At 38.7% G+C, this 24929-nt stretch overlaps 1 protein-coding gene across 5 annotated transcripts in view; it reads right to left on the bottom strand.

The window, feature by feature from the left end:
- The window catches only part of ARHGAP21 (Rho GTPase activating protein 21), a 121227-nt gene that overhangs the window by 61861 nt on the left and 34437 nt on the right, over positions 1 to 24929 (bottom strand). For all 5 annotated transcript variants that reach the window (XM_063452557.1, XM_063452558.1, XM_063452562.1 and 2 more), the window contains exon 2: positions 12060 to 12239. In XM_063452557.1, coding sequence (XP_063308627.1) covers positions 12060 to 12239 — 180 coding nt within the window. The remainder of the gene's footprint in view (positions 1 to 12059; positions 12240 to 24929) is intronic.

Here is a 24929-nt window from a genome sequence, read left to right on the forward strand (position 1 = left end):
GCATTACACTACTTTGGAAAAAAAACTACTATCCATTGTGTGTTAAAAGGAAACTAATGTGCCAGGAAAACCCCTTCTGTCACTTAAGAGTCCAGCACCGATGGCCCTCGCTGCGGACTCTGGTCCGCCTCTGCTCTGTCTGCATCAGCCGGCGTGGAAAACCTAATGCGCAATTGCTGAGCTCGCATTAGGATTTCCCCAAAGGAAAGCATTATACAATGCTCTCCCTTACGGGGATTCCAGCCTAACCACCTAAACGTCTCTGGTGGCTTTCTGGTAGACAGCCACTAGAGCTGGAGTTACCACACAAAGCAAATTATTGCAGTTTATTATTATTATTATTAAAAAAAAAATGCAATAATTAGCTTTGCAGGGTTAAGCAAACTGGCATATACACCCAGACCATTTCAATGATCTGAAGTGGTCTAGGTGCCAATAGTGTCCCTTAAGGTATCCATAAGATGGAGTGCAAATACTTGTGAGCAAAGACTTAAAAAATAGGAGAAATATGCCCTGCATTGCAAGCATGTATCATTCCATAGAGCAAAAGAGAGGAACATGTCATTTAGCAGACACTCCGATCGCTCTTTAGCTGGTAGCCAGTAATAAGGTTAGCCAATTTAAGCTTGGACAACTTGAGTGAATGACTACGCCATCTCCTATCACAATGATCTCCTGTTTTTCTTCCAACTGCTTTTACTACCAACCCATGGAGCTTCATGTTGAATTTGGGGCCTTGTACAAACACAAGCAGCATCCACTGTGACAGTCACATCAAAGTAAACCATTACATGTTTAATACCTTGTACAATTCTAAGCTTTTAACACAAGGAACTTTGTGGAATATATCTGGCAGTCTATTGGAATGTTTGGTTGAACCATGGAACAGACTTCTGGAAGAGGTGGCAAAGGCAGACTTGATGGTCCCTTTTGATTAACACCAGCTATTCAAGTCTTTATTTCCTATTTAATGAAAACTTTTTACAGTATGTGACACATTGTGAGGGACTTTGATGAAGGCCAGAAGGTTCAACACAAAGATCTTGACCAATCTGTGTGAGCTCATCATTGACTTCAGGATAGCCCGTATGCCTTGATGTAACACTAGAACACCTTAGTAAATACCTTTCCATATCCAGGATTCGCCAACCCCGTGACTATGGTATTCTCTGTGGAGACAAATTACAATTCTACACTCGGGTTTCTAAAGCAGATGGTCACTCCACCTTCATACCAACTGGCTACTGTTGCAGCCTTACTGTTCAACGATGCTTGTGATGCACACTACTTTTGTTGATTTAATAAAACTGCCTATAATAGCAGGGTTAAAATATAATGCAGAAATAAAAAAAATAAAAAAATAAAGTAAAACGTGTTTAAAAATAAAAGCAAAACATCTCATGGTCAGGTAAACAGGAAAAAGTTATAATTTGTAAAACAAAACCGAAAACGTAAACAGACAAAATGCAATCCGAAGGATGCGGTGTATTGTGTTATGAAAACGCATCCCAATCTGCATTACAGTACAATGGTTTTCCTGTTTTCAGAGTATAGAAATTTATAGTGTACAGAGTAGGAAAAACACACACAAGCTGGGGAAGTGGCAAGAGTTCAACAGCTTCTTGGCAAGCACCATCTACATACATACTTTACTGTCACGCAAAATCAGCCATCTGATGTGTTGAATCAAATAGATTATCACAGATTCCCACTAAATTGCTTTATGTAAGTGGTCTCAAAAACATAATACTGAATAAAATATTGCAACCTACCGACAAAGATGCCTTAAAAAGTTAAAGGGACTCAGACTAAATCGGACATTCCACAAATCCAAATACCTAATCAGCCAATCCATGCCCTCGCTTTTTACACGGAGTGTTAAATTGCAAAGGGACTTAAAGTAAAATAGTTTACACTCCTAGCTTACGCCGAAATGTTGCGCGTAAAGATGCTTTATGGGTAATAGATTAATGGTTATACAGTGCAACAGACTCACTAGGCAAGGGTTTTTCCCTCTGTCATCAAGCAAAAAAACATAACGTTAACATAAAAATGACGCTTAAACAAACTATTCAATGACTGATGTTGAAAATACCCCAACATGTGGTTAAGACACATTGTAGGATAACATTTATTCCTGCAGAAACTTTTTAGAAAGAACACCAAAAATTCCATTTAATGACCAGTACCCAACACTAGCATCTGGCACAGAAAAAACCCACAAACAAGACAACCTTTTGGACTCCAGCAATCTCTAGTATGGGAATTCCCTTGTGAGTTCATGGGTGATTGCATTATCTCACTTATATTTGTGTTTCAGGCAATTTGAATGGATAAATATTTTATTCTCGATGTTTCAAAAGTGCACAGCATGAGTGAATGCAGTGATGATTGTGTGTTAAAAGAACAATTCAAGAACCATACTACTATCATTAGAATGCAGTAGTCAGCGAGGGCTGGTGAAATTTCAAGTTGGTAAGGCGCCAGACTGGATACATGGATTTGACTAAAGATTTTTAATCATGAATAAGAATATGCCTGTGTGGCTCTATTCCCTCCAGGGGATGGAATGGTCCCAATATACAGAGAATAAACTATAAAGACATATTCCTATAAACGCGTTAAATAAGTTGGCCATTTTGAGGCTAAATGCAAATTAAAAATGCAATACAGAATTTAGCCACAAGATGTCGATAAATTAATAATTGTAAAAATGGTCCTGCAGTACAATGCTAGATAGAATTTCTCAAGCCCAATTTTTTTAAATTATAAAGTTTGATAGCAAAAAAAAAAAAATTGTAAATAAATAAAATAAATGAGTAGCCTGTCCAGTATCCAGGCTGCTTTAGTGACAGGCACTGGCCATGTCCACTAAGGGCTATTTGTGTCTCGCCTTTTTGCTGCTAGACTAGCTCCATTAACAATAGGGGGCAGCCAGATTTTTGGGGTGTCGTCCAATAATCCGATTAGAATTTTTTTTTTAACTCTAACTAGCAGCAGAGGGAAGTAACAAAAAGAACTGCAGTAATATTTAAAGGGACAGTACACTATTACACAGACATAATAAAGGTAGGACTTCACACACAACGAGTTAAAAACCCAACATAGAGAAAATTTTTTTTAAAAATACATAGTTTTTTTTTTTATTTTAAGTGCAAAAAACACGGAGGCAGAAAAGCCTCCACACACTGGTGTTTATGTAAAAACATTTTCCAAATGGTTTTAAAAACAAAAAACATGAACTGTTTGCACCTAAAGCCTGCACCCTGGCTGGGACACGGTAATTAGGTCAAAATGTTCATATGCAAAAATAGGATTCACGTTGGCGGAATTACTGTTAAACTCATTAGCATAGATAAACTTACACTGAATGCCTAGTGTTTGACAAAACCATGAGGGATGCAACACTTGGCCACTAGGAACCATAAGCAATAATATACGCATTAGCAAGGGGGGTGGATGTGCCTCTCTCTCTAGGATATCCACTGCATTAGTGAAGACCTAGCCCAGCTCGCGTAAAACATTCCATGCTGTTATTATGGTGTAAATAACCAACATGGATGTTATAAAGGGCACTAAAGGGTTAGTCATAACACTTATCAGCCAGTTAGGCCAGGTTTAATCTATTTTAACTCAGACATGTCCCCCCCCCATGTGACCTCTTCCTAGATGTCTATAGCTTAGGGTCTGAGTAACTTTACTTAGAAAGTAAACCTGTGTTTTAATAGTAGAGAACTATCACGACAAGTTTACCTTAAAGTATAACGGCTACTAAAAAGAACACTGCAAGCCCAATGCAGTGGCTATGGTGACAAGAGCGGCACTCTCCAACAATAATTTATCAAGCCATTTTTGGCAGTGGAACTCCCTTCCACGCACCTTTTCCCAAATCAACAATTAATAAGACTAAACATTAAATTGTAAATTGAAAACAAAACAAAAAATGTATTTAAAAATAGAAAGAAAAGAAAAAAAAAAGCTCCAACGTTTCTATAGTCTCGGTTTGGATATTTTAGCTTCAATGCGGAAATTCAGTTTTCAGTTCACTAGAATGTAATGAATAAAGTTTAACGTGATATTGCAGCCGATGCATTGCCAATGGAGTTATCACATGGGAACCAAATAGTTTATTTAAAGACTAGTTATTTTGTGTAAAAATGGCATAATAATACAGCTACAGTATCGGAGTGTGGAGACGGAAAACAAAACTAAAAACTACTTGTGGGCAAAAATAAAATTCTAAAAGAAGCCCTAGGCAGCAGTGACTCACTTCCAATCACTTATCAACAGGGTGCAGACTGTAAACAATGATTAGTCAAGTAAAACATTCGAGCCACGGACTCTGCTAATTGGTATCTGAAACTTTCCTTCACACAATTGGAAAATGAATTTCAAACAAGGACCAAAACTACAGCAATAGTAGGGCAAATAATGCATTGATACTGGCATTGGTAGGCAGGTACGAATGTACTGGTTTCTGACTAATTCAGGGCTTCAGAAAGAAAAAAACAAAACAAAAACAACTATATATTACACGCATGTACACAGCTATACATTCAGACACATCGTACTACGGGAGCCACTCGGGACAGCTGCACACTCTTATGATAAACAAACATGTTCAATATGAAGCAAAAAAAGAGAATTACAAGTTATTGCGGCTAAGTTCAGTGTGACCATGGGATCTGATTATAGTGAAAGACGGCCCAAGCACTATAACCACTACAGCTTATTGGCGTCTTTACAGAGTTTCAGAGGAACATTAAAATCATAACCATCTCAGCCAAGGAAAGCAACTCTCGTTATACGATATAACTTGCAAGGCAGACTGTAATAAAGAGATATGTCTGACTCATTGTCTGGATCTAGATTCTTTATGGTACAGACAAAGAGGTACGGTATGTTGCTGTTTAATTTTCGACCGATATAGGAAATAATTTAGGTGAATCTGCCATATAAATGTTAGATTCATTATTTTGTTACAGTTGGAGAATCTTGAAATTAATGTATTGTGTTTCAGCTTCACAAACTTCAATTCATTTGTACTTACACACTAAACGACAATTAGCATGACAGTAAACTTTAAAATCTTACTCTAAAATAACCAAGCGGGCAAGACAAATTAATTCTAGAATTAGTTTAACAGCTCATCTTCTTTAGCTTCGGAATTGCAGTTCCACTGTCAATTCTCGTCATCCCCAGTGTAGTAAATAAATCCCACTATGCAAATCTATGCAGTACATAAGACATTTTCTAAAAGGGGGGCACAAGCGCAAGGTGGGTGCAAGGTACTCCAGGTTGAAACACTTACAGGATATTGAGCAGGACTATTGTTTTGCAGGTAAACAGAATTTAGAAGAGAAGGTTTCGTGGGAACACAAAGAGATGATAGACTGAGTGGATTTGTTTTAAAATAGTAAAAAAAAAAATATATATATAAGAGGCCTAGATCATAAAATCCTAAAATAAGGTTTATGGTGCCATGTGAATGACATATCCCTTAAAAGGGCATGGAGTACAGATTGGAAGAGATGTACCCAAGCAGACTTGTGCTAGAGAGGGAGGATGACAGAAAGTGTTAAAAGGGAACTTCTAATTCTGAAAGTAATAGTTATTTTGGGACTACAGGTTCCCTTTTGACCACCCCTTTTTTTTTTTTTTTTTTTTTTAAACATAAAAGTTAAAGAACTATGAAATTACCACAATTGCAGCGCCAGGAGTACTTTTTTTGCAGTCTCCAGCACCTCCTTTGGAAGAGATCAGCATGCCTGCTGACATGTTTGCAATCTCGTCCAATATATTATTTCTTGTAGAGAAGCAATGGATTGGAGGTATGCTTGCACATCCAAACACCATGCTCCTCTATCAAATGCTGCAATCAGCAGCATTTGAATCCCAGACAGTTTTACTATGTCTGGAGGAGGAAGCACCTCTAGTGGCAGTCAGGACGACAGGTTTGGATGTCTAGCGGTAGGTTTGAAAATAAAACAAACAAAAAAACCACAGCACCCAGACCACAACATTAAGTGGTCTGGGTAACTATAACGTTCCTTTAAAAAGAGTAGCAGGCAAAGCTTCCAATATGGACCTTCGTACCCTTTGGGTGCTAAGAGCTGGGGGGGAGCCAAAGGGGGGGAAAAATAAATTTTATATATTTATGCACATATAAATAAACAAAATTGGAACTGCTGAAGCTTTAAACATTCCTGCATATTGTGGCAACTTGGAGAGTTACGGATTTGTAACAGAGGATGCGATGGTAGTTCCATTATCGGCCATTCATCAGACCAGATTTACTGACAATGTAGTTTGGTGGGCAGCCAACGACCTCTCAACAACCCTGCCTACAAGTTGGAAAAAGGATGTAATGAGAACATCACCAAACGCACCATTGTTTGGATAGAAGGGTCCTAATGAGTTTCTGAATTAGAAATGACTAGGAAGCAAAACAGGAAAATAGAATTAAACCTGTGTATTAACAAACGTTAATTAACAAAGCAAGGAACTCCAGCTATAAGCGGACACAATCTCACAAGTTTATATAAAAGCAACCCCAGCCCCCACCTAGAGTTTTAAAAACAATAAAACAAAGCCATGGAATGCCCAATTCCACCTGCATTGTTACGACTCACCATAGGATTACACCCAGGACACCCGTAACAATTGTTGGTGAACAGGACATTACTTACATTGGGAGAAACATTAAAGCAGTTTAAACCATGTGCAAAGTGTGGGTGCTTAAAAACAAGCTGCAGAAAGTAAAGTATTGTAACACACACCAGCTTAATAGGTTACATCTTGTTATCGCTTTAAAGCGGGCCTTGACTTCGACATGGAGTCTATAAAATATTACTACTTGCATAACACATTTGATAATTTAACAGATAAAAATTGGATGAGCTCCTAGATAAACCTACCTTACATACCTCTGGTATGTTCTGTAATGTGGCCAATAAGCTAGATTTGAAAAGGTTGGATTCTAAATAAAACCAAGACTTTCTGTAGCTGTCCAATCACAGCCTTCCCAATGCAGCTCAATGAGAAGTCTTTGCAAGGCAGGTGCTCTGGGCAATTGCTGCCACTGGAGTATAGCTCCACTGAGCTAAAACAACCAAGGGGTGTAACAAGTCATTTAATAACGTGACAATTTTTATTGAAATATGCAATAAAAGGAAACAAAAATACCACACAGTTCACACAAAGCACTTCAGGAAGCTAAAGTGCTTCAGGTGTGTGGAATGTCCCCTTATCTATGCATATTACATTTATTCAAATGCAAAATATCCAACTATTGCTTCCAGAATAAAAGAGGCTAGTCTTATAGGGATAGATTAGACAGAATAGACAGACAGACATAGATAGATTAGACAGACAGATGAGAGATACACACACACACACACATCTCAATGTCTGCCAACACTAGCAGATTCTTACAAAGTTACAAAGACAGCACTCATTCTTAGACAAGACACACCTCTGAAATGGCACAGTCACAGCACACACACCTTGAGGGAATAATCGCTAAGCAACCCAGCCCATTGTTTGAAACATTTCTCTGGCGTCTTGTTATTGGCACAGTTACCCTCTATAAAGGCTGCAGTGTGAACTGCGAATACTATCTGGGAGTAAATTTACCTCAGAGCCAATGGGACAAAAATAGGTAAAATGAACTAGATACAGGGTTTAAAGCCGGTGACGTGCTCGTTTTTTTACTGGTTTCATTTTTCAACAACCCAATGGCTAACTAAAAGGTATAGGTGGTGTGGGGGTACCTCTCCGTACCCAGTGCCTGGGGGGCTTGCTCATGCGTTGACTTACGAAAGGAATGCATGAGCCAACGTGACTGTACAGAACTTTTCTGGCAGAGGTATCATGGACCAATGGGGTTGCCCACACTCCCATCCTGCGGACGTATCATTTATACTCTACAGAACTGCTCATGCCAGTAAACGCTTCCAGAAAATTCATGGAGTTAAGAGCGAGGACTTTCACAAACTGAGGAGTGATAGGTCGTCTTTCAGATCTCTTCTATAAATTGTGCTAGGCATGTCGCAAATTTCACACACAGATTCATGTACATTTAAGACATTAAAAGGGTCCCTCAAAGCCGGATAACTGCATTGTTTACAGTGCCCTGCACCTACCCTCCTCTCTCGGAGTGGATTATAACTGCAGTTGTCAATTAGGCAGCTGGAATCCTGTGTTCCTGACCGCTTACATCAATTCCATCAAAGCTGTGTGAAATATGCACAAGAAAGGACTGATCTCTCTCCTTACCAGAGAGGGAGCCGTGTAGTGGCCACCACGCACATGTACTATGCTGATCGCTGCACAGAGCCCTGTCAGCCAAACGGAGCTCAGCTAGCTGGAGGATAGCAGCAGTATGGCTGCTGTGAATTTATAGAGAAGTTCCATACATACTATGTAAAGAGTGGAACTGCTGTTGTTTGATAAACTACTTATCGGTCGTGTAAGAGCTTATGGGTTAAGGAGAAACCACAGATCATATTGGACTGATGTTGCATGGAGCCTTGTCCTTGTGAGGGAGTGTTGTTCCTCAAGCTGTATGTAGCTTAAACTGCACATTATCAGGATCTTTTAATTTTTTTTTATTCCAGGGTGCCATTGGTCCAAACAGTGATGGATATTAGATAGGTTGGGCTCTCTCAGTCTATCACTGTTACTGCATCCCTGGTATGACGTGGTATGACCAACGCAGAAAAAAAAACTCCACCTGGCCTCAAGTGGTGGTCAAAGCCATGAACATCCATGGACCCTCATTCAGTGTTAAACCAATTCAAAGAGGTTTGATGCATTCAATGACAAGGGATTCCAGGCACGATCACCAATTCAGTATGATGAAGATACCTAGAGTGCTCTTTTAAAGCAGATCTGTCACTTTAGGGGGTATTTGCATATTTTGAAAAAGGACAGATCTTGTGTGGCCGTGGTATCATCCACTAAGAGTTAATCCCGCAGCCACCATTTGTGACGGCTGTGGGATTGGACAAAAGTTCCTTTGTTTTAAATATTTGTCAACCTCAATCTTTACCATAAGATAAAGATGTCCCTAGCTCAGGAGTTTACTGTAGATGTAACGGTGTTAAAGTTGTGTATGTGCTACGCTCTGCAGCACTTTGTCTCCAATAATCTCCATAGAAGCCTTTAAAGTAGGCTCGTCATTCTTAAACATGTTGATGATAACTCATTCCATGAAGGCGCTTGCTGGATTACATTTTGCATGAAGGAAACCTTAACAGAAGCGTGCTTCCTGGTTGGTGCAGTGGTGTACATGTATCTGTCTACATTCACAAGGTATGCGGCTCAATGACACACTGCTTTAAAATAAAAGGCACTCCCCAAATATAGGGCCCATAAACCTTTGCCCATAAAAGAAAATCAGAATTAACCGTCCATGCACGAGCAGACATGGCCCTGTCTAAAATCTACCAGATGTGTCAAGTTCTAAACTTCCGTTTGTGTTAATTATTCCAGAATTCCTTCTCTCTCACTATTTTGTATTATCTTCAGGTGCCATCAAAATGTTACATTCCTTTGCAACCACTTTCATCTCATCTGGTCCCATATTCTCTGTTTAGACTGCTCTTCTTGCTAAAATCTAAACACATCCCTCAACCCTTATTAAAGGAGACCTGTGACCTGCAGTTAAATATATATTTTTTTCAATTCGCAGCCTTGTATTCGTTTTTTTATTTGTAACATTGCACTCTTCAGAATTTATATTTAAAGTCGACCTGTCACTTGCCATGTCAAATCGTATGGTACCTTGGTTTTTAGGGTTCGTGACAGCACAAGTTAAGAGGCATGCTTAAAAGTAGCTCATGTGGACCTGCTTGTGAGCAGTAGAGGTGGCACTCTGTCGTGAGTCAGAAAGGGCCGCTTTCCTCTGAGTGTTGCGAGGGAATGACACTGCTTTGACGTCGTTGCACTTTATTCAGACCTTTAAAACGGTCGTGGTCAGAGTGTGTTGTTGCTGCAGATGAGCATGTGTACAGTCATCATGTTGTGATCACTAGTGAGAATTCTATTGAATAGCTAATTAAATCTTAGTATGTACAAAAAATGTGTGGATTAGGCGCTCGCTATATAATAAAAATAGGCAGCAGTAACCAATACAAGGAACCCCAACCTTGTAAAAGAGTAACGTGAACAAAAGAAGAGAGGTAACCGCGCCTTGAAAATAACAGAAATATATAAATATACAAAAATGTATACGTACACAATGGTAGAGATGATGATATCTTATATAATTTAACCTCAAAGAAAAAAAGAGAACATACAAGATAATAGTGCAGTATATCAAATACAATGAGTATGTGAATGAATAATTGAGAGAATCCTCACTCACATCTCCCAGAGCTAACAAGGAGCTCTGCCGTTGGTGCGCGTGGACGGAACAATCCCCGTCTTAGGATATATATGATGTGATGGATGTCTTGAACGTCTCAGATGGATAAGTATGTAAAAGAGCAAAAAATTTCCAAATGGTGCAGTATGTACTAATAAATTGAGTGAAATAAAATAATAAGAATTGGATACTCACATTTACTAGAGCAGAACTTGCTCTAGTTTCAAAGCGTAGGTGGTATTGTCCCCACCAGGGAGCCAGGTATATGTGGAAGAGCAGAGAATAATAGATGGTGCAGTATGTACTGATAAGATCAAAAAATATAAAATGCTCAAAATTCAGTCCTCACATTTAATAGAGCAAGACTTGCTATAGTTTCTAAAGCGTAGGTGGTACAGTCCCCACCAGGGAACAGGATGATAACCAGGAAGTAAAAAAACGGAGTTAAAATATATATAAATAAAAACTATATTATATAAAAAGTAAATAGAAATAAATAAAATTATAGTATTAAAGTCTTTGCAAAGTCCAATTTAGTCCACTTGACGCGTTTCACCTGTCAAAGGCTTCTTCAGACACTTCTGAAGTCCAATTTAGTCCACTTGACACGTTTCACCTGTCAAAGGCTTCTTCAGACACTTCTGAAGAAGCCTTTGACAGGTGAAACGCGTCAAGTGGACTAAATTGGACTTTGCAAAGACTTTAATACTATAATTTTATTTATTTCTATTTACTTTTTATATAATAAATATAGTTTTTATTTATATATATTTTAACTCCGTTTTTTTACTTCCTGGTTATCATCCTGTTCCCTGGTGGGGACTGTACCACCTACGCTTTAGAAACTATAGCAAGTCTTGCTCTATTAAATGTGAGGACTGAATTTTGAGCATTTTATATTTTTTGATCTTATCAGTACATACTGCACCATCTATTATTCTCTGCTCTTCCACATATACCTGGCTCCCTGGTGGGGACAATACCACCTACGCTTTGAAACTAGAGCAAGTTCTGCTCTAGTAAATGTGAGTATCCAATTCTTATTATTTTATTTCACTCAATTTATTAGTACATACTGCACCATTTGGAAATTTTTTGCTCTTTTACATACTTATCCATCTGAGACGTTCAAGACATCCATCACATCATATATATCCTAAGACGGGGATTGTTCCGTCCACGCGCACCAACGGCAGAGCTCCTTGTTAGCTCTGGGAGATGTGAGTGAGGATTCTCTCAATTATTCATTCACATACTCATTGTATTTGATATACTGCACTATTATCTTGTATGTTCTCTTTTTTTCTTTGAGGTTAAATTATATAAGATATCATCATCTCTACCATTGTGTACGTATACATTTTTGTATATTTATATATTTCTGTTATTTTCAAGGCGCGGTTACCTCTCTTCTTTTGTTCAAATTAAATCTTAGTCACTGCAGGTACTATTCACTTAAAACAATCTGAAGTTAACTTGAGCTTCGCAGGCATCCTCAGTCTTGTTCTATTTGGATGGAATTAATTGACTGAGAATGGCAGCTGACACTCAGTTAATTAATTCCTTCTAAACACTTTTTTCTAAACACATTTTGACTGCAACATTCACAAACAACTATTTAGATAAGGAAACAGGAAGGTGTAAAACTAGCATAGTGTACAGATTAATCAAATAATGGCATTCAACTTACCTTTAAGGAGGTGTGAACAGCGGATTCAGGGGGATAAACAATAAAATGCCGTAGAGTAAAACCAAACCCCTCAGAAGTTCTTCTTAAGGCTACAGACTTCGGACCAGGCCACGAAAAGCCTTCCTCCTCCGCCGGCGATACCATCTCACTCTGTTCTCGTCCATCTTTGTTTTTGGATACCTATAAAAAAAAAATATATAATACAAAAACATTAATTTAAAGTGAACTGATCTTCTAAAGCTGACCACATTTGTTATGTTAGATCCCATTTGTCAGTACATAAAAAATTGCTCCCTCAGAACCACTTGGGATTCTCTCTCCAATAACGGTAGCATCTGGTACCCTCAACACCCGCCTGAACACCTCCAGTAATGACGTGCATCAATCACCTCCTCTGTATTCTTGTCCCCCCTGTGAAACACTTCGACAAGCACCACCTATGCACGCGGAGCCATTCTAGTAAATTAATGCATTAAAATCTGAGCACCTATGAGGCACCGTCTATGTAAATTCAGCAGAGTACTGCTCAACACATCTACAAATTCCAGACAAATTCTGAAGACCAGCAGGTTTCCACCCAGAATCCCAGGTTTTTAATTTAATTTTATTTATTTTTAATTCTCAGCGTGAAATTTGTATTCCAATCTCTTCAATTTATGAAAAATACTTTATTAACAATGCAATATAACATAGCAATAGTAAATAAAAACCAATATAAAAAATAACCAAAAAAAAACAGGTACTTAGGGAAAAAAAATTAAAATAGAAATTGAAAGGGGATTACATATGATAAAATCCTAAAACTAATAAGCCGGTTTGGTTAGAAGTATGTATATCTCTTTAATAAGGCTTCAAGTAAATGTTACATTTATAAGGTGCTGATCCCCTAGCCTAGATAATACTTTGGGACAACAGACCAAATTATAAAACAAAAAAAAAACAATAACAATCCCCTATAACTTGCTAACTTTAAGTAAATAATGCTGCATTACTTTTAAAAGGATAGTGAAGATTTAGTAAATGGTACCAAAATCAAGTTCATTCCAGGCACGGCCAAGGCACATATTGCAAATGAGGCGAAGAAACAGACCTGGTTTTATTTCCCTATAATGACGGCCACATAGAAAGGACTGGGCTTATAACAATGACTGACTGGAAGCCAATATGGAGGCATTCAGATAGAGGATAAAGAGATATGGACGTCTGCCTTTATTTTATTTTTTACACTTTACAGACAGGACATTTGTTAAATAAAGGGGGGAACTTAAACATTATATTAAAGTCTTGGAAGTAACCGTACCCCTTTAATGGGTTCATCCTATGCATTCAGAGTTTACATTACCAATTATAAATCTGTAACAAAGAACCTCCATGGTGGATATTTTGTATACACAACTAACCCTGAGAGGGCTGGGTACTCGCAGCAGATGCCGTGTCTGCTGGCACAGTAAATAGATATTAATGCACAAGTAAACCATGGACATATTACTCTGCGCTACAGCAGCTGCTCCACCATATCAGCTCTGACCTTTTGCCCTCTGTCCCTCCCCCTGGAAAACAAACCCACATTCTGCAAATTCTGTCACCACAGATAACAATCTGAATGTTGAACAAGTCATTAACTGGCACAGGATGGCCAGAAAAGGGACGTGCAAGCAGCAATAGATGCTTGTATTTCTGGCTGGTGGGAAGAACCAGAATACAGGATTGTTTACATGCCCAGAGCATAGGGAAGTCCAAAGCCATGTATGTAACCCTGTGATTACCATGAGGTAAACAACTCAAAAAGGAACACACAGTGCAGAACCTTCCATCCTCACAGAATGTCTTGAACCAAGTTTTGGCTCTGTGAGGATTATTATTTATATAGCGCCATCAGATTCCATAGCGCAGTACAATGGGTGGACTAACAGACATGTAATTATAACCATACAACTGGACGTACAGGAACAGAGGTGGAGGGCCCTGCTCATTGAGCTTACATTCTTAAGGGAGTGGGGTATAGTGACACAAAGGGTAAAAGTAGGGATACAAAGTAGGTTGTTAGAAAAGTATTCACAGGATGGAAATGGCTTACAAATTCTATTCCTATAGATACAGCGCTACGGAATTTGTTGGCGCTATATAAATAATAACATAATACAATAATAATACAGCAAGCTTCAAGAGGGAAGCCATTTTGTTAATCTTTATTTTTTATTATTATACACATTACTTCTGGCCCATTTTCTGCTCTGACTAGGCAATACGTAGGCCGTACATACCTCATTTATTTCTACCTGGCATCCCACATCTCGCATGTCCTCACAGTACCTCCTGTCCTTCCTTTTTAAATCATGTATATCATTTTACATTTTCCAACTCTCGTTCTAAGATGTGACCTCAATGTTTGTATTACACGATCCATAATTTTCAGCCGCAACATCAACATGTTAGAGGTTTCACACTTCAAAACCCATGGAAATAGCATTTTCTTATGAATCTTTTCCCAACACTAATATAGCTAACCTCCACAATGAAAACAGACAGCAGACCGTGGTGTTTTCACTAAACACGAAATGAACATTAATTATAAAATTGCAGGTCTTGGTCTGTCAGTCTTGTTTTTGAACTAGAATTCCCATTGGTGTCCATGTACCACTACACCTTGATCAATGCTTTTTTCTAAACATAACCTCCTGCATGTGGATGTATTGCCACTGTTACAGACAGTAAGCAGGTTTCCAACGGTTAAACGGCTTCACTTTAATACCTGTGTCTGGCAGAGCATGATGAGAGTTATTTAACCCTGAGTGCACAGATTGCCAAGCACTATGATACAGCAACCTCCAGGAATTTTCTGACATTTATAGATTATGTGGACAAGAAACAAGGTGTCAGCTGACTTTTCCTTTGTTGCAAAGCATTTCTCGAGTTACTAATTCCTGGTATAGGTTACACGTGGGCACCCACTAGGCTAGGTAATAGAATGCCGATGTTTGCAAATGCAATGGTTAATTGTTCCATCTCCCTAAATAAGCAGGGCTGCACAGAGATACTTCAGTTTAGCGGTTATCTAATCACTCTTTAACTAGGAAATCAAAAGATAAAGGTCATAACATTTCGGGAAAAACCGCCTTTGTTTTAAACAGTTTCACTGTGATAAAGAACAAAAAGAAAAGAAAACACATTGTTATAAACCCACCAAGGCGCAAGGATGGCTGTAAAAAGCAGGGCCATATATAAAGGCTTAGGGATGGCTACCTGTTCCAGAACAAGGACTCCCAGTATGCTTAGCCAGCCATGACATCAGTGCCAGGTTTAGCTGACTGGCTAGCCAAGATAAAGCCTACGTTTCTTTATAGCTGCAGGTTTACCTGTCCTTTAAATACAAATATTCAACGGACACACACTTAAAAGTCACAGTCACCCAAACACATCTTTCCGTTAATCAAATTAACAATGGAAATAAAGGATTTCCATCTAATCAGGGTATAAACCGTTTAGAATCACTTGCAGACCTGTCCGTATTTCAAACTGGAGGTGGCGATCTTTCAATCCCTTCACAATTTGCAAACCCTAGGCAAAGGTTGCAGAGAACCTTGCGATGCCAACAGCCAATCAGATAATGTGATCTGCAGATTAGTTCCCAACTAGTCGCTGTTTAGGAGACATGAATTGACTCTGAGAATGCCTTTTGCCCCAAATGTGATTATGGGATGTCCATAATATTATGATGGCTAAACTGGACACTCCAGAGATTCGTGAAATACATTTCACACAATGTTCTACCAGTCTTTAGTTCATTGTTCCACTCAATTAAAAAGCAGGAACGTATAGTTCTGATTATGTCAAATATGCAGGACACTATAACAAGCATAAAGCATTTAGGGACCAGACTGCGAGGTTAAAAAAATGCCACTGGTTCGTATGGGGCTATATAGAGTTTTATATAAATGCATGGTAGTTTTAGTACCCAAACAATCACATCCATTTGAAGTAAAATAATGCAAAAAACTCCAGGTTATTTATAAAACATCATTTTGACTTTAGTACAAAAACAACATTTAAGAGAAAACAAAAACTGGAAGAAAAATAAATAAAATTGAGCAGATGGCTTTTTCTTTTCAAATGATGTTTAAACATTTTTTTTTTTAACTTACAAATTAAGCCATATATAAATTAGTCTTAATTTACTTTCTCATCACCAACACGTCTAAGATAAAGTGAAAAAAAATAAAATGAAATTTAAAGTGGCAGGTGATCAGAATATGCTTTTTTGGGGGGGCCAGCTCACATTAACTGGCAGGCATGGCTGTGCGGTCTCTGAATAGAGAGCCCAACGCAGCAGCTCCCTAATGGTCTGATCACATTGCATTTGATCTCTATGGTAACCAGGCATAGAGCGATAGTGTTTGTCTCTGGGTAGGAGGGGGGTACACAGTGTCTCTGCCAGCGTTTGTGGGATGGGAACAACACTAGCAGTCTCTGGTGAGTAGGCGCTTACAGTGCAGCAAACACCTGAGACATGCAGCGAGAGAGTAAATAAGCCACATTTAATTCACAGAGGACTGGAATGGGTAATGCATCTGACACGGAGTAAAGGATGGATTGAGATCGAAAGCTGCGGGAGACCCATTAGAGTAATCCTTAAAAACATTTTACTCTAAGAGCAGCGTGAGTGAGAGCAAAACACACACAGATCTTCAGCGACGATAATAAAGAATAATAAAATTGCAATTTATGGCTCTTCGTGAAAACCACCAGAATGCAACATTTTCATTTACTTAAAAAGTGATTTTGCAAAAATTAAAAATGAAATGGATGAGGCAGAACGCCAAACAGCCTTAATAAAATGGATGCAGCTGCAGAGACTTTCAGATTCCCCCTCCCAGGGGTAAAAATTATACAATAGCTAGACGGGATATTTCAGGGCTCGACCACCAGTGGGTCTCATTTTACATCTACAGTAAGGGTCACTCAATCGATACAGAGACGGATCATGCAATACTAGTTTCAGTGCACCATATGGACCTGCCTTACGAAAATACAAGATTACCATGACTCACTCAGTTTAAAAACAAGACTAAAAAGCCCATCCCAATACACTAATTACACCTCTGCAGTATTACTCACATAGACTGACACCAGACAGCCTTGGGAATAATGAACATTCACTGTGCCCAATCTATAAATATGAGAACACAGAACTTGATGGAGTCCTTAAGAATAGGGCGTCCAGCCATTGTCCAAGAAAATAGTTACCCACGCACTATCCCAAATCCCTATGCATATTTAAATAAATGAAGGTTGAGGGGCTCATGTGTACTATGGTCACTGCTGCCGCCCAGGAGTAGTGGGAGTCTGAACAGAGGACTTATTTTTTGTGTATTTGTCCAGCCATTGTCCTCTAGATATCTACACGTACTAGAATGATATTAGCATTGCCATAGCAGTGTATCAATACCTAAAAACACAGACAGACAGACATCCAAGTACTTTATATAGATGTATGGTAGACATTCATTAAACAATGTACATTTGGTAACTTAGGTGATTATGAAAATATGGATATTGTTGCGAAAGGATTGGTACAGGTTTGAAAGATACAGAAAGGTTGGTTCTGGTTTTATAATCCCCGTCAGCATGGGACTGCGGTTAGAGTGAAAAGATATATGGAATTGAAGAGATGGATGAGGGGTGAGGAATAAGTAATAAAGAATTGATGTGTGGTGTTGGGGAGGGGGAGATGTACAAATGCAGCAACAAGTCATGGGTCTGCAGCAAGTAATTGGTCACAGGACAGAATGGAAATCATAAAAACAAAGCAGATCACACCTGTGTTCTGGGTTACAGTGCTCTAGCTTATAAAAAATTAAATATAAAAAAAGGGCACTTTACATTATGCATCCAAATTATTTAAAAAAAATTAAATCAATAAAATAAAAATTCTTGTTTCATATTTTTAACACATTGTAACCCTTTAGAGGAACTCTGGCTTGTAAACATTATAAGAAATCTGCAAACATCGAGATAAGAATGCTCTTATTCATCAGATTACCTTAACGCGCAATATACAAAGAAAAGTAGAGTCATTAGTGTGAAGTATGGCTTTCTGATTGTCGTAAGTGCCCTATGTAAAAAACGAGAATCAGACGTTTACCACGGAGTTCAGCCACACTACCAATTTGCACACTCTAGTTTGCCATCTGCAACGCAAGGTAGTGTTTGCAATTTTTAAATATGGTTTCTGATCATGATCCTCAAATAAATAAATAAAAAGACAGTCCACATAGAGTCTACCTTCTGTGTCTCCCCGCCCCCCCCTCCCCCCTATTTTTTTCTTTTCTACAAAGCTTGTGTATAGCCCCAGCCAGGCCTTGTCCTCACGTGACCCTACATAAAGAGAGGTTATTCTATACAGGCGACAAGTGGGCGTACAGACATCTGCAGAATGAATCCAGTTTTGATTGAAGCATTTGACAATTTCAACACCAAGGTTGTGTGATTGGAGGTTAACGGTGCAAAAAGCTGTGCGGCGATTTGTGTTAAATGAGAGACAGAATAAAAAATAAAAAAAATTAAAAAATCTAAAAAGTCATGTCATGCAAGCTGCATACACTAGCCAACAGGGCAGATTAGAGAGCAGATGATCTGAAAAGGTTTTTAAATGCTGGTTAGAAACGCTCATTGTGACTGCTAGATGAAAAGAGCGAATGCTGGTTTGAAAGGATACATTTAGTCACATATAATGGAGATAAACAGGCTAGATGTGCTCTTCACAACACTGTTGCTAGGCAATTTAAAGGTGATCAACATTGATCTGAAGATACATATGATGGGCTGTGAGTTAAGACTATCACGGGGAAGAGAAATGATATACACATATGAAATGCAGGGGTTGTAAACTGGCACCATGAATGCAAGGGTTGTAACAATGGGGAGAAAGTGTTTGTGAATGTAAGAGTTGTAATTGTGTAGACTAGAGAAAATGTGTGAGAATGCAAAGCTTGTAATTGTATGGAGAAAGTATGTGTAAATTCAAGGGTTGTAATTGTGTGGAGAAAGTATGAGAATGCAAGGGTTGTAATTGTGTAGTGAAAGTGTGAGCATGCAAGGGTTGTAATTGTGTAGTGAAAGTGTGAGCATGCAAGGGTTGTAATTGTGTGGAGAGAGGTTGTGAATGCAAGTAGTTGTGTGGAGAAAGTGTAAGAATGCAAGGGTTGTAATTGTGTGGAGAGAGGTTGTGAATGTAAGTAGTTGTGTGGAGAAAGTGTAAGAATGCAAGGGTTGTAATGGCGAGAAGAATGTGCGCATGTGGATGCCAGGGTGCTCTGTAAAGTCTACATTCGAGGACTTTTCTTACGATTTGCCAAGAGGTATGAACTTTGTAATACATTAGAGATCTCTCATCCACAGGCAAAATCAATAAGCTTTCAAGTAGCTAATATATAGAGTTACTTTAAAGCACAGTTACCACTAGGTCACAATTTCATCAACAACAACAAAAAAAAAAAAATTGTATAACAGTAAAATGTTGAAGGAACAAAATAAAAAAGATTTAACAGAATGTGTGTTTTATTACAGTCAAAACAATTTTACACTTCAATTTTAGGAGCAAAATGCTTTGTTCATAATTAAGAAAAATTGTAAAGGAGGGGAAAAACAAAACACCGATCTAGAAACCAGACTGAGGTGAAGTCTAAAGTACTAGAGGAAAACGAGATGAAGGAGAGAAAGATTTAAGTCTTTGAATAAGAAAATGAAGGTTAATTTTGAGCAATAATTACACTAGCTAGAGTATAGCAGAATACATAAACGGACATGGTGCTGCCCCACTAATCCTGCGATGTGCAGATACATATAGACAATCCATTCACTTGTTCACACTTGCACAGGGAGTGCTGAGAATTACTGGGAGTGATAAAGGAGTTTGGCAGTAGGACAAGAAGATGCAAAGTTTCTACCCGTAAGTCATGGAATCCGGCTGTCATTTTCTGAACAATCCACAGGTTAAACCACAACATCAGTGGGTAACAAATACAGAAATCGAGGCAGACAATTCCTATCATTCAAGCAGACAGAATTCACAATGCCATACTTTATTACTCCTGGGTCTAGCCACCAAACCAAACCACTAGATGTGGGAAATAGATCAACGCAATGGGGGAAAAGTTGGAAGTTAGTTTTTAGTTTGACCTCAAATTTTCAATTTAGTAAATAAACGCATTTGTATATAAAGCGTCAAACAGTTTCCAAAATCTGCTCTTTACCAACAGGAGGTTCAGCACCGCTCTCTGCAGTAAACATTCCATGCAATAACTGAGCTCAACACAAAAATTGGATGCGGTATACCACAACCAGATGATAAACACATGACATTAAGACCCTTATTGAGGGGGAGGAGATGTGTCATTGGCATGTGATCCACAAACTACACGATTCCTGCCAAAAATTAACCCCTTGTGCACCCAGGAAGGAGGACACTGTGCTGTGAATATCTTTGCATTTCTGTCAAATAGACAATGACTCTGAACTGCAGCAGCATATGTGCACAGCTTGGCAAGACCCAAATTATTTTACAGGGCATTGCTGGCATAGCACAGAAAGAATGAAGCATTGTTCAGATTCTTGCTGCCCTGCACATTATCCTGACATACCAAATAAATGGAACCAGCCTCTCCCTCTAGAATCAGGGCTATTTTGGGGGCCCAAGGTGGGCTTGTGCATTCACCAGGCATTCACATAGACCTGTAAACAGATTGACCAAAAAAAAAACCTGCAAACTTACTGAGCCAAAGGCGTTAAATTACTGTTCATTCAGCAACCACTCACCTCTTTGGAAATCTAATTTTAATATCTTTATAAAATATAAAATTACTGCATAGGTTTGCCTTAAAGGGACACTGAAGTCACCAGAAGAACTACAGCTTAATGTAGTTGTTCTGCTGAGTATAGCCAGTCTCTGCAGGCTTTTTAATGTAAACACTGTCTTTTCAGAGAAAAGGCCGGGTTTGCCACTGGAAGTGTCCCACTATTATTATTACTACTACTACTACTGGCATTTATATAGCGCCAGCATATTCCGTGGCAATATTACTAGGTCGTAATGTAGTTACTCAAATGGATACTGGAGGTGCTTCCTGGGTCAGTGCTGCATGCTCTGCATGGAGACACTGAACTTTCCCCATTGAGATGCATTGAGTCAAAGCATCTCTATGAGGAGATGCTGATTGGCCAGAGTGGAGTTTGGCTCGGTCCCAACTCCTTGGCTGAGATCATTAGAATTGATCATCTCAGCCTATCCAATGCTTTATTATGAGAAAGCATAGTGATAGGCTGAGATCATCAGTTTCTGATGTCAGCCCAGGAGGCGAAATGTGGGCGCAGCCAGACATAAGAAGCCCCGCATGGCGCTTGAACAATGTGAGTAGATCACCTTTCAGGTATTGCACCGGAGGATTGGAGGAAGGCAGATGTCGTGCCTATATTTAAAAAGTTTCAAATCCTTGCGTGGAATTTATAGACCTTTGAGCTTAACTTCTGTGACTGAAAATATTTGAAGGGCTATTAAGGGATAATTTTCAGGAATTCATTGGGAAGAACTTTGTTATTAGCAATAATCAGAATGGTTTTATGAAACATAGGTCATGTCAAACTAACCCAATAGGTTAGCCTTCAAACTAAAAGAAATTGGTCTAGATGAATATTCTTATTCTTGGGTACACCGAGTTACCATTAATGGTAAATTTTCAAGCTGGACAAAAGTGTTAAGTGGAGTCCCTCAGGGTTCTGTTTTGGGACCACTTCTATTTAACATATTTATAAATGATCTTGCAATAGGCATTGAAAGCCATGTATCAGTGTTTGCAGATGACACAAAACTTTGTAAAGTAATAAAATGTGAGCAGGATATTGCTTTGCTGCAGAGGGATCGAATAGATTGGGGGACTGGGCACTCAAATGGCAGATGAAATTTAATGTAGAGAAATGCAAAGTTATGCACTTCGGGGACAAGAATGCACAAGCAATTTACACCCTACATGGTAGTGAATTAGGGATAACCACACACAAGAAAGATTTGGGAATTGTTATAGACAACAAATTAGGCAGCAATATGCAATGTCAATCTGCAGTTGCCAAGGCCAGTATGGTTTTGTCATGTATAAATAGGGCCATAAATTCTTGGGATGTAAATATAATTTTGCCTCTTTAGAAATTGCTGGTAAGACCACATCTTGAATATGGTGTGCAATTTTGGGCACCTGTTCTAAAGAAGGATATAATGGCACTAGAAAAAGTGCAGAGACGAGCTACAAAATTTATAAAAGGAATGGAGCATTTTAGTTATAAAGAAAAGTTAAAAAATTTAAACCTCTTTAGTTTGGAAAAACAGCGCCTCATAGGGGATATGATAACATTATACAAATATATTCGGGGCCAGTTCAAACCAAATGTGTGGAAATCTATTCATAAACAGGGCTATACATAGGACACAAGGTTTTTGCATTTAGAAAGGAGATTTCATCTAAGGCAAAGAAAAGGTTTTTTTTACAGTAAGAGCAATAAGGAATAGGAATGCTCTGCCTGAAGAGGTGGTTTTGTCAGAGCCTATATAGATGTTTCAACTGCAATTGGATAAATACTTGCAAAAACATAACATACAGAGATGTCATTTCTAATTAGTGGGGTAATAGCTGCTTGATCCAAGGAGACATCTGACTGCTATTTTGGGGTCAAGAAGGAATTTTTTCCTAGTTTGTTACAAAACTGGATGCGCTTCAGACTGGGTTTTCTGCCTTCTTTTGGATCAACAGCAACAACATATGTGAGGAAGGCTGAACTTGATGGACACAAGTCTCTTCAGTATCTGTAACATGTAATCGAACAAGAGGTAAGGGGGGCAGACTACCTAAACTGTGTTTTAGAACTATATTGTCATGAATACACCAAGTCCCTGACACTATAGTGCCCCTTTAATAATAAAATTATTTAAATTATTTCAACTAATAAGCACGTTGTTAGGAGATACTTTAGTGCTCTGGAATATGCTGCAGACTTATAAACAAAACAAGGTGGAAACATTACAAAATGGCGTTTCCAACATCACATGACAAAAAAAAAAAAGTTAGTTACAGCTCTATGTTGCTTTAGGGATTAGATCATATTGAACTTGGGAGGGTGGAGGGGGAGGGAGAATAGAAATGGCATATGTTTACGGTAATCAATGTTTGTTGTTTGTTTAAACTGACATTTTTCTTTGTTATAAAAGAGAATGTTATCTGTACAAGAAAAATGTACAAAAAAATGTATAATTTTTTTTTTTTAGATGTTTCAGTTTGAATACAGTTTATGGAAAGAAAAACAAAAAACAAAAAAAAAACTTTACATTCAGTCACATAAATGCAAGAAGCCAATTCCTAGAACAGCGAGCAGAGTAACAGACGCCAGAAATATGGGCCATCTAAAATGTACAAACTGAATGTGACATGCTGGTTTGCAGTATCGGTTTCTAATCCCTGGCATTCTCAGTCCCATTCCAAGAATTTCTTCCAGTCAAGTAAATTCCAACCTACGGCTTGCAAATGACCCAACAGCAGCAAGACTCTGGCTTATAACTAACAATGTTTACTAACCTGATCCCAGACACAGTAGGTAGGATATAGCATCTCTCCTCCTCCTCCAGCTAATGACCACAAGTCTACCATAAAACAGTGCAAGATACAACAGCCTTTAAAATTTATTTTTGTTCATTATAATATTTAGCTAGAGATATACATTTAAATAAAAAATACTGACGGCCACTAGCATGTATCAAGAACACGTAAAGGGTTATTCCAAGCACCATGACAGTCTCAGTGTTTTGAAGTGGTCACAGTGCCAGGAGCGTCTCAGTAGGACATATTTAGGCTTCCACCTCCAGCAGCGCCATTAGCCAGCTAATTCAGAGATGACTAATGTGAATTCTGTACAGACAGACACTCATTCATTGGCAGAGAGCACTCAGTCGATAAACGACCGGCATCTGATTCAGCAGCTCTGCCGTACGTGGTCCAGCCAGTATGAGAGGAGACTTGGCGCCGGGCTGAACCAGGCAACCTGTTCCTAAAAGGTTTGGACCCCTTATGGGGGAATGGCACCAGGGTACTAACTCCCAATACCATAACTACTGCAGTGTGCTTGGAATAACCTATTAATGGAACAATTTAAGCACCTGGAGAAGTTGCATGCACACTAAAGCCACAAGAGACACTGCAGACTGGAAGTGACCTCCGAACATTGGGGCGAATTAACAGGCTTTCCAATGTAACAAAAACGATTCTTTGCTTTGTATGTGGGATTTCATTTCAAGAATATTCATATAATGTGTGTCACAGGCACACCATGAAAACAAGAATGACCTCATCCTCTCACCCACACTTTATCTGACATATACATGCATCTCCCTACAGACTGAATGTTTGTAAAACATCTCATCACAAAGAACCCAACAGATAGACCTGGTGAGGGACATCTCTGCAAATATTTCAAGCTGCCACATTACTGATTAACGGTTAAGAGTTCAGATAGGAGTTTAAAATCAAAGAAAAGTTAACCATGGTATGTGCGCAGAAACAGCAAAACATCCCCATACCAGCTATTTCTCAATCTTCACCCAATCATGCCCCAGTAATGGACTATCCAAGATTTGACTAAAACGTACCCATAGCAACAACTTTATTCTTAGCAACATATACACACAAGGGAACACACGGGTGCTGATGTGCACATAGCACACTGAGGAACGCGGTCCTAAACAGCCAAAAGTATTCCAAATAGCATGTAGAAAACTTAAAACCAGGGTCGGAGACGTGACTTGGACCTTGTGATACATAGCAGCTTGATTGTGCT

This window comes from Pelobates fuscus, chromosome 4, assembly GCF_036172605.1.
Source record: "Pelobates fuscus isolate aPelFus1 chromosome 4, aPelFus1.pri, whole genome shotgun sequence".
NCBI lineage: Eukaryota > Metazoa > Chordata > Amphibia > Anura > Pelobatidae > Pelobates > Pelobates fuscus.